Source organism: Neofelis nebulosa, chromosome 7 (assembly GCF_028018385.1).
Source record: "Neofelis nebulosa isolate mNeoNeb1 chromosome 7, mNeoNeb1.pri, whole genome shotgun sequence".
NCBI lineage: Eukaryota > Metazoa > Chordata > Mammalia > Carnivora > Felidae > Neofelis > Neofelis nebulosa.
Genome location: NC_080788.1, coordinates 71,994,855 through 72,013,628, shown reverse-complemented (window position 1 = coordinate 72,013,628; position 18,774 = coordinate 71,994,855). Strand labels below are relative to the sequence as shown.

The 18,774-nt window shown below is 39.4% G+C and overlaps 3 protein-coding genes across 3 annotated transcripts; all 3 read right to left on the bottom strand.

The window, feature by feature from the left end:
- Window positions 1-3,910: 3,910 nt before the first annotated feature.
- Window positions 3,911-4,866, bottom strand: LOC131518208 (olfactory receptor 11H7-like). Its single transcript, XM_058740800.1, is given in 2 exon segments — window positions 3,911-4,812; window positions 4,815-4,866. Coding segments are annotated over 2 exon segments (942 nt in total). The 5' UTR covers window positions 4,855-4,866.
- A 3,540-nt stretch (window positions 4,867-8,406) lies between these two features.
- LOC131518206 (olfactory receptor 11H6) lies at window positions 8,407-9,399 on the bottom strand. The gene has a single exon (XM_058740799.1). It carries the CDS (start codon window positions 9,397-9,399, stop codon window positions 8,407-8,409), a length of 993 nt encoding a protein of 330 aa, XP_058596782.1.
- Window positions 9,400-16,461: 7,062 nt separating this feature from the next.
- On the bottom strand, window positions 16,462-17,424 carry LOC131518205 (olfactory receptor 11H4-like). Its single transcript, XM_058740798.1, has one exon. It carries the CDS (start codon window positions 17,422-17,424, stop codon window positions 16,462-16,464), a length of 963 nt encoding a protein of 320 aa, XP_058596781.1.
- Between the last annotated feature and the right edge of the window lie 1,350 nt (window positions 17,425-18,774).

The following is an 18,774-nucleotide window of genomic DNA, read 5'->3' as shown; positions in this document are numbered from 1 at the left end:
TCAGTTTAAAAAAAGAAAAACCATTATATATATATATATATATGTATATATATGGATTATATATATGTGCATTATATATATATATATATATATATATATATATATATATATATATATATATGCATTTGCATGCTTCTATATATATATAGAAATTTTGACCAGTATTAAACTTGTTATTTGTGGGAAGTGGGATTGTAAGGAGGAAGGTGACAGCTTTTACTCTTAACTTTACCTCTTATGTATTGTTCAAAAATTTTATGACAAGATGATTTTTTTTATTATAAAACATACCAAAATATAGTTTTAAAAGTGATAATTTCCTTAAATTAAAAAAATGTAAACAGTTAGTGGTTTTGTGACAAAAGTATATTTATTCAGTGAGGACTGATTCAGGAACTAGCTCACTCATCCAGTTCTAAAAACTTTTCCTTTCTTTACATGCTTACTATTTTGGACCCTCCACCAGATATGCTGGACACCAGACAAACAGGAGACAAAAAACACACAAACACACAAATAACAGAAACCAACAAGTAAACAAAAAACCCTGAAGACTAAAAACAAAAAACCCCAAAACACCGACTACAAGTAAAGAAGAGGGTGGAGGCAGTGCTGATGGAAGAGCACATACAAAGAGAGAAATGACAGGAAGCCGGGGGGGGGGGGGGGGGGGGGTGGTGGTGGTGGATAAACATTGATTAGGCAAAGAGACTAAAAGGCTTAATCTAGAGAGAGAAAGGAAAATAAAGAAGGAGGCGGGGGGAGGGGGGAAGAAACAAAGATAAAGTTACCCAGACAGAAACTATATGGCTTGATTATTCGAGAGAGAGAGAGAGAAAGGAGTGTGAAGAAGGAGGTGTAGAACATGTGTCAAGACAATGGATTAAATATGTTTGTTTAGACAGACCAATAACCAGAGTAACCAGCGGAGGGGAGGGAAGGGATAAGGAGGCGAAATGGGGCGAGGGGTGCGGGGGGGGGGGGAGTGGAGAATATATCTATATATCCAGAATTGACCTAGAGTTAACCTGGGCAATGCTGCAGCGCTTGTAGGTAGTAGCTGTCCGCAGGGTCTGTGCCGTTCTGGCGGATACACAATTACCCAGTGCAAAAGGGTATGGTTTGGCATAATCTGAACCCACCTCCATTCTGGGTCCTGGGAGTGATCCCTGAGGCCCCATCTTGGTGGCGGTGGTGGTGGTGGGGTGGGGAATGGTGATTCCCCAGTCTCTTCTCCAAGGAGCCAGACCCGGTGGACTCAGTTTGAGTCGTCTTCACTGTGCAGCGGGAACAGATGGGGCGGTCTTCCTACGCCAACTCCTCTCACCCTGCGCTGGGCTAGGATTCAAAGTCCCGCTCAGTGCGCTCTAGCCCTGGGGAAGCGCCTCTCAGTGCAGCGCTTTGTCTGTGCAGCCGCACTACAGGAGGATCGCCTTCTCCTACTGTGGACTGAGCCGGGGTGGCGGACACAGGCAGCCTTTGTCTTTTCCCACAGCACTCCAGGGAAACGGTGGCCTTATCCTCCTGCACACTGAGCCCTCAGCCCAGCCTCTGTGCCCAGGGATGGCAGACGCAGGCAGGTTCTGTGCTATTGCACAGCCCTCCAAGAGGGAACCACTTTCTCCAGCTGCCGACTGAGCCCCTGACCTGCAACCACACCCCAGCCTGGTTCCCCTCCTCCCCAGGTGTATGAACAGGGAGCCAGCTCCAGTCCGAAGTAAGCCCCGCAGTTAGAGATCGGATCCCTCTCAGTCTCAGTCCGAAGTCTTTCTCCTGTCCAGATATGGTCCTGCACTTCCCTAGCCGCTCTTTCTCTTTCCTTTGTCTCTCTGCAGAAGGGGGTCCCTCCCTCCGTGCCCACGTGGCCTTTTTTTTTTTAATCTCCCCCAGTCCGCAGTTACCCACCTATCTTTTTTCAGGTTTCCCATTTTCTTCCTAGCAGATTCAGTCTCTTTACCTCCCAGGCTCTGGTGTTCAAAGTCCTTTGGCTTTTACACTTCTTTGAGAGACGGGGGAGTATGAATTCCCCCTACTTCGCCACCATGTTGGCCCCTCCTCCTCCTTTCTTTACATGCTTACTATAATTCAGTCAGTTATCATGCTACATGCTGGGGAAGAAACGATAAGATACTGTCCTTTTCCTAAAAGGGCTTATACTCTAGAGGAAGAGACAGATACATAATAGACTCACCTCAAAGAGTTTGTAAGTACAATGATGAAAAATTACCTGGTGTGTTTTATATGCATTATGAAGAGACATATAGTGCAACCTGGGAATGTTGGGAAGGCTTTCTGGTGGAAGTGATGTCTCAATTGAATCTTAACAGAAGAATAGGTGTTTTGATAGGTATAGCTACATATTCAACATCTAATAAGTTGCAGTAGTAGGATATGTGTGAGCTATTTTATACAAAATACTTTCTCTTCCTTCAGCTAATGAATTCAGCTGAATCACTAAAATATTAGTGCTGAATTAAGGCCAAACTGTAGTGGATTGTTCAAATCTGTCATTAGTAGCTTCCCAAGTAGATTTTCTGATTCTGTTCCCACCTTTTTTAAGTTCCTGTACTCATCTTGAAGTATAGTGCTGTCCAGTTGCCCAAGAATACTTTCAAAAACATACCTTTTGGTCTTCAGGTGAAGGTTTTCTTCCTTCTTTAGGCTACAGCGTTTTAAAAACATTTGCATTTTAATTATTTAATTGATTGTTTTGGACTTAGTGGGATATAAACACCAAGAAACTTTATTTTTTCTCACCATTTCTACTTCACACACTTTCTGATGTTCTATTTGTTTCCATCTGTGGATAATATCACTGTGATAGCTTTTCTGGTTACTTTTAGTACTAATACAGGGTTCTCTTGTCCAGATATTGGAAATTGTAGTATAGTTTAAAAGCAAAATTTTAATCTTTTATCCAAATTAAAACTTATTTCTCAAGACTGTGTCTGACTCAGACTTGATGTACTACTTTTCCTCTGCCCTTTTATTCCTTTTCTCCCACATGACTACACTACCTCTGGTTACTCTAGGTTTCAGGTGGGAGAAAAATAAAGGTGAAAAGCTTTTCCTTGAGTGGTATTGTTGCCCTATTGTTTGGCAGAAGTTTGTATGTTGATTTTTCTCTCATGGAGTGTTTCCTTTTTTGGTGGGGGCAGAGCTCCCTAAACTGTAGTTACCTGATGTATGTAGTGCTTCATTGATTGGCTACTTATGACTTCTTTCATCCCTGGATTCTGCTGACCCACTCCATATAGACTCACATTTGGGGTGGTCTTATTCTCCAAGTTGTGCTTTGGGGTGAAAACCCTTTCAAGATCGGTCCAAGTTGAAATGGCAAAAGGCATTTATGTGTTATATGCCTGGGTGGCTCAGTTGGTTGAGCATTTGACTCTTGATTTCAGCTCAGGTCATGATCTCATGATCATGGAATCAAGCCCCATGTTCAGCTTTGCACTGAGCATGGAGCCTGCTTGGGTTTCTCTTTCTCTCCTTCTCTCTCTGTCCCTCCTCTCCTTGCAAGTTCTCTCTCTCAAAATAAATAAATAAACACTAAAAAATTTTTTAAAATGAAGCACTATACAGCCTTGTAAGCAAATAACCAATTTGATTCATATCTCTTAACCAAGTTGTATGGACAGAGATTGTATACTGAAAAAATCAAACCTTCCTGGAGGTAAATATTGAGATTTTTAAGAGTTATTTTTTTCTCTGTGTTGGATGGCAATCTCTTTCCATGGAAACAGATTCATGAAACTAAAAGCAAATCCAAATATGACTAAATACATGAATTTTATTTTGTACCACAGAACCATTATGGTTATGAATAAAGTCAAATCAGTTTGGATTGGAAGAAAAGAGTTACTGTTCCACTTTCAGAAAAAGAATCGTTGTTTCTCACAAAACCTTTTCATGAGGGTTGGATGATTCTTATTCCACAAATGACCTGACGGAGGGCAAATTTCATTTCCCTGTTGCGTAAGCTATAGATGAGGGGGTTTAAGACTGGTGTCACTACAGAGTATATCAGTGTGATAATCTTATACATAGCAACTGAGTTGCCAGATGTAGGACTCACATACATCACCATTATGGTTCCATAGAATAGAGACACCACAACTAAGTGGGATCCACAGGTAGAGAAGGCCTTTTGCCGCCCAGCTGAAGAAGGAACCTGAAGCACAGCTCTGAGCACTAAGGCATAGGACCCAATAATGTACAAAATGGTGAGAATGATGATAAGAGAGCTCACAAAGTGGAATACATACTCTATGATTGGTGTGGGGGCACAGGACAATGCCATCAGTGGGTCCACATCACACAGGAAGTGATCAATAATGTTGGGACCACAAAAGGGTAGTTGAGAAATGAAGAAAATAGTAATTGCATGTCCAAGGAAACCAATGAGCCAACAAAGACACACCAGAATGACACAGAGCTTCCCGGTCATAATGGAGGGATAGTGCAGTGGACGGCAGATGGCCAGGTACCGATCATAGGCCATGACACAGAGGAAGAAGCACTCAGTTGTGCCCAGGGAAAAGAAGAAGTAGAATTGAGTGAAGCAGCCAGAGAATGATATGGTCTTAGTTTTGGAAAGAAAATTCACCAGCATGTTGGGGACTGTGCAGGTCACATACCAGATCTCTAGAAAGGAGAAGTTGGCCAGGAGCACATACATAGGTGTATGGAGTCGATGGTCCCACCTCACTGCACAAATGATGGCCATATTCCCAGTCAGAGTCAAGATGTAGACCAACAAAACCATTGAGAAAATGATGATCTGTATTTTCCAGGGACCAGGAAAACCAACAAGACAAACTGTGTCACAGTAGATATCCCTGACTTATTCATGGCCCCCAGACTGTGGAGAGAAGACAGATAATGACAAGTCACTTTTCTGCTGAGTCATTTGAAACTTTTCTTACGATAGGCAGTTTGATGCAGGAAAATGTACTGAATATTCTAAAACAGGTTTTGAATAAGTCCTGCTCTATTCTGAGTGAGCTCTTTGGCCCTGATTTTTTGTAAGTGTACAATTCTAAGCTACTTGAACTTTCTTTATCAGTGGGCAAAATCAGTTAAATTTAATCTTTTTTAGGTATAAAGAAATCTTGTGGTAGAGGCAAAAATGGTTTGTCTTATGTTTAATTTTTTTTTCAGTGAAAACTGTTCATATATAGCAGTTAGTGCTATTCATTTCAAAATGTTCAGATATTCAGATAACAAATTATTACAGCTACTTCCTATTTAAAGATGTTTATATTGCATTAAAGCTCGCTTACAATTTGGTATTTATTCCTTTGTTTTTGTCAATAAAAAGTCACTATAATTCACTCCATAATGATTAATTTCATGTGATAAGTTATGCTTCATATGCATTTAAATCTATGTTATTAAAGATGAATATAACAGATACAATGTATTGGAGAAGAAAATTAAAATCACCAGGAGATTTTCTTGTAAAGCTCTACTTACTGCTGCTACAATTCTCCCTAAAGTTTATTATTTGGAAGATTTTTAAATAGAGTTAGTCTATTTAAAAAATACTCTCAATTTTCAAAATAATAGAAAAGAATCAAAGATGTATCAAAAATAATTATTTCCCATATTCCAAAATTTGACCTTATTCTCTTTACAACACCATCACCAAAGATACCTTTTTAAGAATCAAATAATTCAGAGAAAAGAACACAATGATAGCTTTAACATATTAAAATCTCCAGAATTTTTTAACAAGATACTTCTTTGATAAGAGGAAAATTCTGCTTAAAAATAATTTTGATAGAAGTGGTGTATATAAAATATTTATAGTACTCACTGAGCATAATCAAATGGGAAAAATCCTTCTATTCAGTGAGATTATGTTAAGTGATATAAATATATTTATAATGAAACAGCTGTTGCAAGTTCACTAAATGAATAATGCATAAAGTGAACTATGAACCTATTCATCTAGAAGCAAACACAACCTTCCTATTGGACTGGTTAAGTCAAAGCAGGTTGTAGTCTTGTGGACAAGAAACCAAGAAGAGAAGGAAATCGAAAGATGGAGATAAATTCTTTTTAATTTTTTAAATTAAGATGATTATGAAGAACTAAACTTACCTGCATTGATCATAATTTTTGTTAAGGGTTGACTCAAAATAAAAATGCATGTGTTTGAGCTGGAGGCTACTCTTTTTTACATTAAAAAAAGACTTCACAGAAAAACTATTAGCTCTAGGGAAAGCATGGTAAATGAATTTCACAAATGGTTTCCAACATAATTATAAGAAGCATTTCCTAATAAATTCACCATTAAACCCTATGTGAATCTTAGTTGTTATACACACTGATATGATTTTACCCTTAAAATTTTTTTTTAATGCCACCTCTCCTGATGGTGGACATAAGTAATGAAATGAACAAAGAGGAGAGAACTGAGAGAGGAGACCAAAACAAAACAAAACAAAACAAAACAAATCCCTGTTTTCTCTTGGTTTCAGTCCCAGTGGATGGAGCTAGTTCCACACTGTTTTGTTCAAAATACCTGTGAAAGTCATACCATTCCTGGTACTCCAGACACTTCCTGAGATGGGGAAGATCTGTGGGTTACTTTGACACAATTTAGTGTACTTATTTGGGGGAGTATAAGTTCCAGGGTGATCTAAATACTCTGAGAGTTTTGTTTTTGTTTTTGAGCTGTGAGTAAACAATAATCCTTGATACTCAATCTCTTGAGCATATTGAATGAACAAATATATAGGTGAATAGGCCCACCTGTGGTGTATAATAGCAGCAATGCCCATCAGAGATGATGATTCCTATATATTGTGAAGCTTTCCTAGGTCACCTTGGGGAGAGTTCATAGGGAGGTCACAAAGATTCTCTCCTTCACTGCCTTTAATGTGGAAGCCCTCTGTGAGAGCTTCATGCATGACTTATTTCACTTCCTTTGCACTGTGAGATTCTAGTGGTGTGTTTCCTACAGAGTGTGCTGAAACTATGTGCTGGTCTTAGTTTATGTGCCATTTTGGCCATTGTTGAGAATTCTCAGGTATCTCTTCATGTGATCTTGCAACTTTCTCTAGGGACCTTCTTCCTTCTTGCCTGGGGGTTTCATTAATATTTCTGGTAGGTTGGTCCATAGTTATTATTAGATAATGTGCTACATTGACTCTCTGGGGACCCCATTGTCTCCTTAAGTTTGTATTTCTCAAACAGGGTATGTGATTGTATGCCATGGGATACACAGAGCTCCTAATTAAATATCTTCCTGAAGGAAAGGTTTTACTCAGAGAAGATAATTCTTTATTACACAAAATACGTATGTACTGTGGAACAGAAAGTATAATTTGTGATCATTTTTTAGATAAAACTTTGAGTTTCAAAGAAATATTATCCCCAAATGCCCCATGTTTTCTGACCACTGTTGCCAAACATTCTTTGTTTGGATTGAGGAGTGAAGGGTTTCAGAAACACTGTGTGAGAGTATTTAATCAACTAGTACCAGCAGGCCTATCTTCCTGGCACACCTAATTTTATTTCCCGAATGGCCATAACTAAAAGGGGGTACTTTCATTTTAAGTACATTGGCCTTTCAGCTAATGGCTTTCCTGTTTCAGCATGGGGTTTGGGCACAAAGATGGAATTTGTTCTTGGTATAATTTTCTCTTAATGCTTTCCTGACTCAGATGTTGCACTATAGCCTTCTGAGAGGCGTAAAAATATGCTTAGGACATTGTTATTCCATATTACAAGTGGAGTTGTCACAACTGATTTGGGGAGTAAGCACTAAGAGTAAAGATGCCCACTTGGGAGAACATGTAGAATGATCATTGTGAAGTGCAGGGCTTAGACAGTGGATCAATAGGAAAGAAGAATGGATTGAGGAGTCTCGTGAATGAGAGCTTGGCAGGAAGGAGAGTTTGTACTTTATCTCTAAGTGAAAGAAGTATGAAACATATTCTGTTTTCGGTGTGAAAGACAGCTTTAAACAATGGAAAATGTCTGTTACTGGGTGGGCTTTTTGTTGTTGTTGTTGTTGTTGTTAGTGGTGGCCCCTTGGTCCATTGTCTTTAAGAGTATTTTCCGAATTTAGAAGATTGCACCCTCTATTGAAAGGCTCCAGGTACACATATATGTGATTCTTTCCACCAGCTAAGATTAAACCAATGAGGATACATCACAGGGAAAGAAGATATATATAATAACAATATAATTATCAAGTGAGATAATTTAAAATGTTTTATTGAACATTTTTCATTGATGAGCTGAACTTGAACTGCTAAGTAACCGTGAAAAATAAGTATCTCCCTCTACTTAAGTGTGAGCTGGAACACGACTTACTGAAGCCATTCTCTATTGTTTTTATAAATAATTAAGGTTAGAAGTGATAAATTCTGCTTCTCTCTCAAACATATCTCAGTTTGGGTTACTTCTTAGTCCTAGGAGTTTCTTTAGGGCATCTTTCATGTCTTTATTTCGAAGACTGTAGATAAGGGGGTTTAAGAGTGGAGTCACTGCTGAGTATACCAAAGTGACAATCTTCTGCATTCCTGCTGGATTTCCTGATGTTGGGCTCACATACATCACCATAAGGGTTCCATAGAATAGAGATACCACCATTAGGTGTGACCCACATGTGGAGAAAGCTTTAGTTTGACCAGCACCAGAAGGAATACGAAGCACAGCTCTGAGTACCAGAGTGTAAGATCCCAAGATGGAAAGGAAGGGCCCAAAGATAATCACTGAGTTGAAGGTATAGCAGATAAGCTCAGTGGAAGGAGCAGGGATGCAGGCCAGTGCGAACAATGGGCCTGGGTCACACACGAAGTGGTCAATGATGTTAGGTCCACAGAAGGGAAGTTGGGAGATGAGGACAATGGGGATTGGATAGCAGAGAAATCCACTCACCCAGCAAATGCAGACCAGGATCACACAGAGCTTCCCAGTCATGATGGAAGGGTAATGTAGTGGGCGACAGATGGCGAGGTACCGATCATAAGCCATAACTGATAAGAAGAAACACTCTGTTGTACCCAGTGAGAAAAAGAAGTAAAATTGGAGGAAGCATCCAGTGAAGGAGATGGTCTTGGTCTCAGAGAGGATGGTGACCAGCATGTTTGGGACAGTGGAGGAGATGTACCAGATCTCTAGGAAGGCAAAGTTTCCCAAGAGGATGTACATGGATGTGTGAAGCCGCTTGTCCCATTTCACTACATAGACAATAACCCCATTCCCCAGCAGAGTGAGGAGATAGACCACAAGGATTAATGAGAAGAAAAAGTTCTGCATCTCCCTTTGACCAGGAAAACCCAGGAGGACAAACTCAGTCACAAAATGCATTGTTGCGTTCCCAGATTCCAAAGCTGTTAGAGAAACAGAAGTAACCAAGGAGTGAATAACAATGAACATTTGTGGGTTTTGCTAACAATTCACTTGTAAATGTACAAAGTATTTTTACATAAATTATCTCATTTGACCTTCCAAATGACCCTTTGAGCTGTAGGGAGGTGTGCTTCATCCCTCTCTTTTATAGATAAGGAAACTGAAGTTCAGAGAAATTTAAGGGGTTTACTTAAATGTGCAAAGCCAGTAACTCCTAGATACTCTGGCCATTTGAAGATTGGTTTGGAACGAACCTCACTTCTTTTCAAATATTCCTATAACTCTGAGTCTCAGTAATATTTTATCTTTCACGTTAAAATCATTACCTCTTAGATATTCTACATGTAAGTATAGATTTTGGATACATTCCTTTACTTTGAAACAAAATTGAATATAAATCTGAAGCAATAAATTTTCTTCTTGGAGTTTCATACACAGAAGTCCAATAAAAAGCAGATAAATGGAACTGTGTGGTGAGAGTGTTGAGACCCTTTGCTTTTGCTGCTCTGAGGGAGGTGATCTAGAAACCTCAGGATTCTGTAAAATGGTGTGAAAATCATCTGAGTAGCCCTCTCTAGGCCACATTCTGCTAGGGGGCATCTGGATTTGTAGAACAATTTAGCTCATTTCCTGTTGAGGATCTCTGGCTCTCTCAAAGTACTTTGTCTTGAACAAAATATGTCTCCTTTATTACTTCTGTGCATTGATCCTGGGACTCTGCCAAAGCTATACAAAGTAAGTCTCATTCCTCTTCCATTATGGTGATGGTTGGAGGCTCATATAACAAATGGAAGCTGTTATGTCCCCTATACATTACTTTCTTTTGGATGCCAACATTTATCCTGGCTTGTTTTCCCCTAAGCTGCACTATTCTACATCATGGCTAGGCTCTTGAGATAACTTACAGCTGGGTATGCCAAATTTTTCTAGTATATAACACCATGTTTCTTCATTTTTTGCTATGAATTAAACCCTAAGCACCATAACTTTCCATTCATCATCTTGCTTTTACCTAAATTAAATAATGAATAGAAATAGAAAGGTTACCTTAGGATATGTCAAGACCAGAAAAATCTTCCTCATATTGGATGAATTAGGAGTTGAGATATGACTATAAACTTGGATATTGGTAGCAACCTTTCTAGAACTATTTGTCCAGGCTTATGTCTATGTCCTAAAGTTTTCTTGTTAAAGTTCAATATATTTGGCTGGGTAAACCACCACCAGTATTTTAAATTTAGTAATATATTGACAACCAACATAGGATAATTGATCAATTTATTTATTTGTTTATTTAAGTTTATTTTGAGGGGGAGAGAGAGAGAGAGGGAGAGAGAGAGAGAGGGGGAGAGAGAGAGACAGGGAGAGAATCCCAAGCACTATCAGTGCAGAGCCTTATGCAGGGTTCAGACTCAAAAACCATGAGGTCATGACCTGAGCTGAAATCAAGATTTGGACGCTTACCTGACAGAGCCACCCAGGCACCCCAACCACATTATTTATTAATGTCACTATTAAGATACTCACAAAATTGCATCCTTATGCCATTTATATAATCTTCAGAGAGCATGAAGCTGGCTTCTCAGTATTTGATCAAACCTGGAGCAAACTCAGAAGGTAAATGTTTTACTGTCAAGGTAACTTTGGATATTTGTATTGATTAACAATGTTTTAGAATGATGAAAAGGACTGCATAATAAATATTATTTTTATGGAAGTTAAAATTTTTCCAAGCAAGCTAGTTCAATGGACTATAATTGTGACCATATGTATAAACATTTCCAGGAGATTTGTAATTTCACATATATTTTCCATAACTATACCTATGTTTTCCAGACCGCATGCTGTCATTTTTGATCAGAAAATAGTTACTGGGCTTATAAAAAAAAAAGTTGAATGTCAAATTTAAATTGTAGCATATTACCCATTTACTTATTCATTTGGGCATTTAACAAACATTTATTCACTATTGATTATATTCCTAGCAGCGTACTAAGTTCTGGGGTACAATAGTAAACATGACGAATAAAATTCCTCCCCTTTTGGAACTTATGACTTATAAAAGCAATCAAGACTGCCACCTACCTCTGTAGTGTCTTGAACTGTGTGTTTCATAGCACATATCTAATTATATGCCGTGGGCCTGAAAAAAATATTTATTCCAGTTCATAATAACTTAGATAAATCTATGTAGTGAGGGTAGGAGCATGATTGCTGACTCTATTTGACATAAATGAGATACTTTTTGCTTCACGAGAAAATAGAGATATGAGACATGAATTGACTTACTCTATTCATAGGCCAGGTAGTTCTTGGCACCAAGAAAAGAAATATAATTCCAGTTCATGATTTTGAGTTGGAACCCAAACTCATAAGTCTTAACTCCTTCCTGGTTATCTGACTTCAGGATGTCCAGGACCTTTTAAAATTTGTGCTACATTGAAACTTTAGTTATCTGTGGAATACAGGATCAGAAAAAGAAGGATAAATGAATTTCACAAATAATTTGAAACTCACTGCATCCATCCATTTCTGCTTCCTTTACCTTCACAACGCATCTGTTAGTAGCTCAAAGGGTGAATTTAAATCCACTTCCTTCAGCTTTCTGTTCACCTCAAGTGATGCAACAAATGAACAGAGAGAAGAGGAACAACAAAGAACATGGACAATCCATTCTATATGAAGTGATAAGGAAACCAGCTCCTCCTCCATAACACCAGCTACTTGCTTGAAATTTAAGTCGCTTGCCCAGAGAAGAGCATTTTAAAAATTATAAGTGCAGGGGTTCTTTTTCCTTTAAATATTTATATTTTTAAGATTAATCCATAAATGTGGTAATTTGATAAGTTTGGTAAATCTAAAGGACAAGAGAGTCTGCTTTATTACTTTCTCAGTTTCCACTTTCCACTTGTCCCTTGCCAACAACTCTGAAAAATAACATCCTATTTTAGTTGCCCTTGCCAAAGGATATTTGTCAACCAAAATTTACTGACCAATATTAGAAACAAAGTGGTAGAAGACTCAGGCTACATTGTAACTGAAGAAGATTTAATTCCTCCCCCCTCCCCCCCAAATATCCAAGACATCTGAGCCCCATTTTTCCTAAGTGAGTTGTAGAGTGGAACTCTGTGATACCAGTGAATCCTTCATGTGAAATCTATTACCCCATGTGTTGGGAGAAGAGAACTGCAGGGCCTAACATGTTCTTACAAAGAACAAAGGAACAAAGAATGAATGGATTTGTAGATGAATCAGCACGTTCTTAGCATCTGACAACCGTGGGTATCTAGGAGCAGTGAAGCACTGATGTAGGCAGACTTTCCTTACATACCTGATGGCGTTTCTGACTCCAAGAGGAAGACGCAAGGGGAAACTCCAGCCACAAGAGTGTCCTCATTTAACAATCTAAAACTTTCATGGGTGGAGAGCAGCATTTGTGGCCCCAGAGACTTCCTTCCTTTAGTATTCTGAACCAAATGAACTGTATTTTTCATGCCAGTAATTACTAAGAATTTACATGTCCCTCCTGAACAGAAGTCATAGTTCCCCAGAATGTTCATTGGGAGGCATCTAGTTCTCTGTTTATGTATCTCTTGTCCTATATTTGTTTATATTTCTCCCAGTGGTTTGAAATAGACACAGAGGTCAGAATAAATATCCAAGAGAGGGAGGGAAAATTGTCCTCTTGGTGGAGATTCCTTCCTCTAAGGAACTGATCTACCTGGGGGATGAAGTGGAGGAGAGCAGCGAGTGGCACAGGTTAATAGGGGAGAAAAGAGTGTGTGTGTTGGTGGGGAAAGAGATTTTTCCCAAATATACTTGCTTTATTCTTGGTGCCAAACTTCTAAGCACTTAAATTAAAAAAAAATTATTTCTCTATACTGATATTTGTATAGATATAAGATATTTGTAGATCTATATTTGTATAGATATAGATATAACAAATACAGATATAAGTATTTGTCTATACTCAATTTGGGGGTGGATCAGTGTAGGCAGCAAGTGCAAGTATGCCATGCATGGGAGAGGTGAATATGGAATCACCCAGCTTCCTAATTTCTGGCACAGGAACTCTGCGCTCTCACCGACCTGCAATCAAGCACCCCTCCTTTGTCTTAGGCTTCTGCCCCCTTCCTGCTTCTACACTGTCCCTGTCCAAGCCATCAGCCTGACAGGCAGCACCTCCCTCCTAAATTTTAACTCAGATGGGGCTGTGTTTCCAAACCCCTCACTTCTAAGAACCCTGTGGCTTGGACCCGCTCCAACCCTCTGGGGGAGGGTCTTGCTGAGCAAGGGCTGGGTGCTGACTTGCCCCAGAGAACGTCCATTGGATTGCACTGTGGCAGAGGTTCAGAGATTGTGACCAGGTGCTGGCTTGCGCCAGAAGAGGTTCAGAGATTATGGCGAATCACAACACACAGCTGGCGCCAGGTTTCACCGCACTCTGGCATCTTTGTTCCAATACTAGCAAATGTGGCTGTTCTCTGGAGTCCCCTGGGGGGTGGAGCCACTGTTTGTCCTCCAAACAGGGAACCACTTCTCCCCATGTGTCCCACGGACCCCTTGGACCTCTCTGCCTGCTTCTGGGAATTCTCCCTTCATCCCCACCAGATCAATGCCAGGTATTGAGGTCTAGAATTTCTGACTCTGTGATCCCCTGTTTATAGAGTCCTAATGGTATTGAAACCCTCTCTTTTCTACCTGTCAGTGGTTTGGGGAACAGATTTTTTTGTTCAGTCCCTTGTGTTTCCACTCTTTCTCTTTCTCTCCAGCTACTTTCAGGGGGAGTGCTTTTCCTCTACTCACTTGATGTGTCACACACCGCCCCCCCCCCTTCCTCTATCCTGTCTCTGCAAAAACAGCTGCCTACCCTGTGGGGCTTCTCTCTCCCCCAGTTCACCTCTTCACACCGCCCACCTGCCAGCTCCCTTCTTTTCCAAGGAGTCCCCCAACATGCTCCTAAATCAGTATGGACATATTTGTCTCCCATTTTCCCCCTCCCCCTGACCCTCATTGTGGTAACTGCCATTTTCTATGTTGTCTTTCTGTGCAGGCTGCTCTCTCATTAAGCGTGGCACATCACCTAGTGCTGAGTCAGCTGAGTTTTAAAGCTCCAGGCTTCAAGTTCCACTGGTTTTACAAACTCAGAATTCAGTCCTTCTGGTTTTCAAAGCTAAACATTACTGGGATTAATCTTCTCTGTGTGAGCTCCCTGAGATGAGGGCCCATTTCTCTGCCCTCTCCATTTGTGCAGCTACCTCCCTCCTACAGGGATCCTTCCTCTGCCTTTCTGACTTTCATGATCTTTCAGGTGCAGCTCCTCTATATTTAGTTGTGGAGTTTGTTCTGCTGGTCTTTGGATTGCTCTCTGGTTTATTGACTTGGGTATTTATGATATTTACTTGGAAGTGTGGAATGAGATGAGGTCAGGGCCTTCTTATTCTGCCATCTCCCCAAGCTCTCCCCTACATTATCTCTTAAGATTGTCACAAAAACATCATTCCAGAGTTAGAATGTCCTTTTTTAGAATCTAGGAGAACTTTCCATTCATTTTGAGCAAATGAGCTCCCTGGCTTTTCCCCATCCCCAACTATGTATCCTTAAGGACAGATTACAGATACAAATTCCTTTGAAAGGAAACAAACTTTTTTTTTTTAATTTAACTGGAAATAAGAGCTTTAAAATGGCCATGCCTCTCTCTAGTCTATTGTCAACAAAATTTTCATAATATAAATGGGGTAATGTTGCTCCTCTGTTCAAAAATCTCCAAAGGCTTCCCATATCACATGGAATTAAAAGTTCTTACTATGGTGTACAGGGTCCTGCACAATTTGGCCCTTTGATCATTCTCTTTGACTTTATCTCCAAAAATTTCCCCCTTAATTTCTCTACTTCAGCCAAACCAACCTCCTTGCTGTTACTTGAACATAATTCTGCCTTGGGATCTTATTGAGAACTTGTTTCCCTCTGCCTGGAATGCTCTGGCCTCAGCTGTCTGTGTGGCTCATTTCTTCATCTACTCAAGCTTTTGCTTAAATACTGCCTTCTTCATGTGGCCTTCTCTGATGATCATCCTAGTTAAAATTTCAGCTCCTTCTTCCACACTTCCTGTCCTCATCCCACTTTCTCCAAAGTGCTTATCATGCTTTGACATCCTATATATTTTACTTATTTTTTAAATTGTCTGTCCCCACTAGAAAGTAAACTATGTGGATACGGGTTTTGAACATTTTGGTCATGGTGTATCTCTGGTACTTAAAAGAGTGCCAAGAACATAATAAATACTAACAAACTCTTTCTTGAAAGAATTATTACAATTTTATCTGATGTTAGGACACGTATTTCTTATATAAGCATGAAACTTTCAGTCTATCCCTAACCTGGAAGATTCTCAACCATGCAGACCCAAGGGATAAGGAAGGCATTGTTATTAAATCCCTTAAGTATGTATCCATTAGTCATTTAAATTAGATTCTTTATTCACTTTAATTTTTTTTTTCAACGTTTTTTATTTATTTTTGGGACAGAGAGAGACAAAGCATGAACGGGGGAGGGGCAGAGAGAGAGGGAGACACAGAATCCGAAACAGGCTCCAGGCTCCGAGCTGTCAGCACAGAGCCCGACGCGGGGCTCGAACTCACGGACCGCGAGATCGTGACCTGGCTGAAGTCGGCCGCTTAACCGACTGCGCCACCCAGGCGCCCCTAAATTCTTTATTCACTTTAAAAAATATTCATCTGTCTTAATGCTTTGAATACAGCAATGATGTGTACCTGGGATAACTGCCCTTGTTCTACCTTCCACCACCATCTCCAAATAACCAAAACTACACAGTATACAATAGCACAGTATGATGCCCTCATATCACTATCTACTGGAGTTATCCATGTTGGAAATATTGTTACATTTGCAATGTAAATGAATCAGTTATGCTTTAACTCTACCAGGTTGGTTGAAGAATAAAGCATTCTCACTGAGAAATGTTTTTTGAAGTGTGCATTGGAGAACTGGCAACAGTAAATCAAGTTCTTAATTAATTTCTTATGTCTGGACATTGGTTTGCTTGATCTCATGTAGACTAGTTTACGTTCATTCTATCCTCAGGATTTTCTTCAGTGCAGCCTTCATGTCCTTGTTTCGTAAACTGTAAATCAGAGGGTTTAAGAAGGGAGTCACCACGGAGTAGAACAAAGTCAAAATCTTCTGAATTTCAGCTGGGTTATCAGCTGTGGGACTCACATACATTGCCAAAAGGGCTCCAAAGAATAAGCATACCACTGTCAGATGTGATCCGCAGGTGGAAAAGGCCTTCCGCAGGCCAGCAGCTGAAGGCACTTTTAACACAGCTATCAGTAAAAGAGTATAGGAGCCAAGAATATACAGAAGTGTGAGGATGATGATGAGGGAGTTCAGGACATAGAAGATGATCTCCATGACTGGAGCTGTAGCACAGGACAGAGCCATCAGTGGGTCCATGTCACACATAAAGTGGTCAATGGTGTTGGGTCCACAGAAAGGCAATTGAGAGAGCTGTATAGTGGAGACAGAGTAACTAAGGAACCCCAACACCCAGCAAAGAGACATCAAGATGTAGCAGAGTTGTTGGGTCATGGTGGTTGAGTAGTGCAGTGGGTGGCAGATAGCGAGGTACCGATCATATGCCATGATGCAGAGGAAATATGCCTCAGTTGTACCAAGGGAAGTAAAAAAATATAACTGGAGGAAACAGCCAACGAAAGAGATGGTTTTTGTTTCTGAGAGGAAATTGACTAGCATACTGGGCACAGTGGAGGTAATGTACAAGATTTCAAGGAAAGCAAAATTGCCTAGGAGAATATACATTGGGGTATGGAGCCGTTGGTCCAACCTCACAGCACAGACAATAATCCCATTTCCCATTATGGTAAATATATAGATCCCCAAGAACAGTGAGAAAAGGAAACTTTGCAACTCCTGACAACCAGGGAAGCCTAGGAGGACAAACTCAGTCACAGTGCTTGTCTCTGAACTGTTCATAAATTCCAGGGCTGTAGAGGAGACAGAAAACACCATTATACAAGATATTTTGTTTCCTGGAAAACTGGTAGGAAACCTATGCAAGGTGTGTGTGTTGGCTATTTGGCAATTAGTTTGTAATAACTCATCCACTAACTCGTCAGATCTTATTTAAAAGTAACCAATCAATAATTCTGACTATCCCAAATTACAATAAACTTAGGTTCATAACAATGGAATGATTTACATTATTTAAATTTTCACTATCAGTGGGGTTAGGTTTGGAAGGAAAATACTATCTTACCTTTGAGATTTTGGAAACTCGGAGTATTACCCACTGTTAAATGCAGTAAAGTGTTTGTATTTTTTCCCCACCCATAGTTAAAAAAGCTGATAGAACAGCTTTTAGTCTGTGTTAATTTTTTAGCCAAGAATTAGGACTGTGATAACTTTTTTTTTCTTTTTTGACATCTCTCACTAAGTAGAAAGTACTTGGTATCTCAGATATCCTAGGGCTGTGAATGTCCATTATGCTGAGCTTTTCACATCAGAATAATTTTCTCTTATAACATATTAATGAATTATACATTTTAGCATAAAAACCAAGAGGAGGGGTCATAGTAATATTTTTTTTGAAGACTTCAGCTCAGGTCATGGTCTCCCTGTCCATGGGTTCGAGCCCTGCGATGAGCTATATGTTGCCATCTCAGAGCCTGGAGCCTGCTTCAGATTCTCTCTTGCTCTCTCTGCCCTGCCCCTCCCTCCACCCCACACTCTGTCTCTCTCTCTCTCTCTTGAAAAATAATTTTAAGAAAGCATAAAAAAAACCCCTCCCCTAATTAGTCAATTGAATCTTCACTATTTTAAACAAGTGCAGTGTTTTGAATAATTTACCATAAATCTCTCATTAAAGTAACGTATTTGTTAAAGTAAGTATTTATTTCAAAATATATGGTTCAGCTACTTGGAAGGATTCATTCTTATGCTGTCTACATATCACAGATGATGAGTTTCAACATTACTGATTGCAATCTCCCCTGCTCACATGCAGGAAACTCAGAATCTTCACAAACTGGGAAAGGTTAATTATCAAAAGTCAAATAGACAAACAAACATAACGTAGCTCTAAATGTTGCAAAAGATTAATTCTTCTTGCTGAACACAAATGATATTTTATGCCATTTTGGTTATACACAAACCTTATGTAAAAATATTAAATAAGATTTCTCCAAATGCAAGGATATTTTCAAACATTAAGTTATTCAATACATTTCAAACAATGTAAAATGCTTATGTATTGTCATTTCAGTTTACTAATGCTACAGATGCTATAAATACATTTATATACATTTGCCTTACCCAAATAAAATTTACTTTCAAAATGAAAAACTCTTATTTTTTAATAAT

Coding starts and splice junctions, on each gene's coding strand:
- LOC131518206 (XM_058740799.1), bottom strand. CDS start 9,399: ATGTTCATTGTTATTCACTCCTTGGTTACTTCTGTTTCTCTAACAGCT.
- LOC131518205 (XM_058740798.1), bottom strand. CDS start 17,424: ATGGTGTTTTCTGTCTCCTCTACAGCCCTGGAATTTATGAACAGTTCA.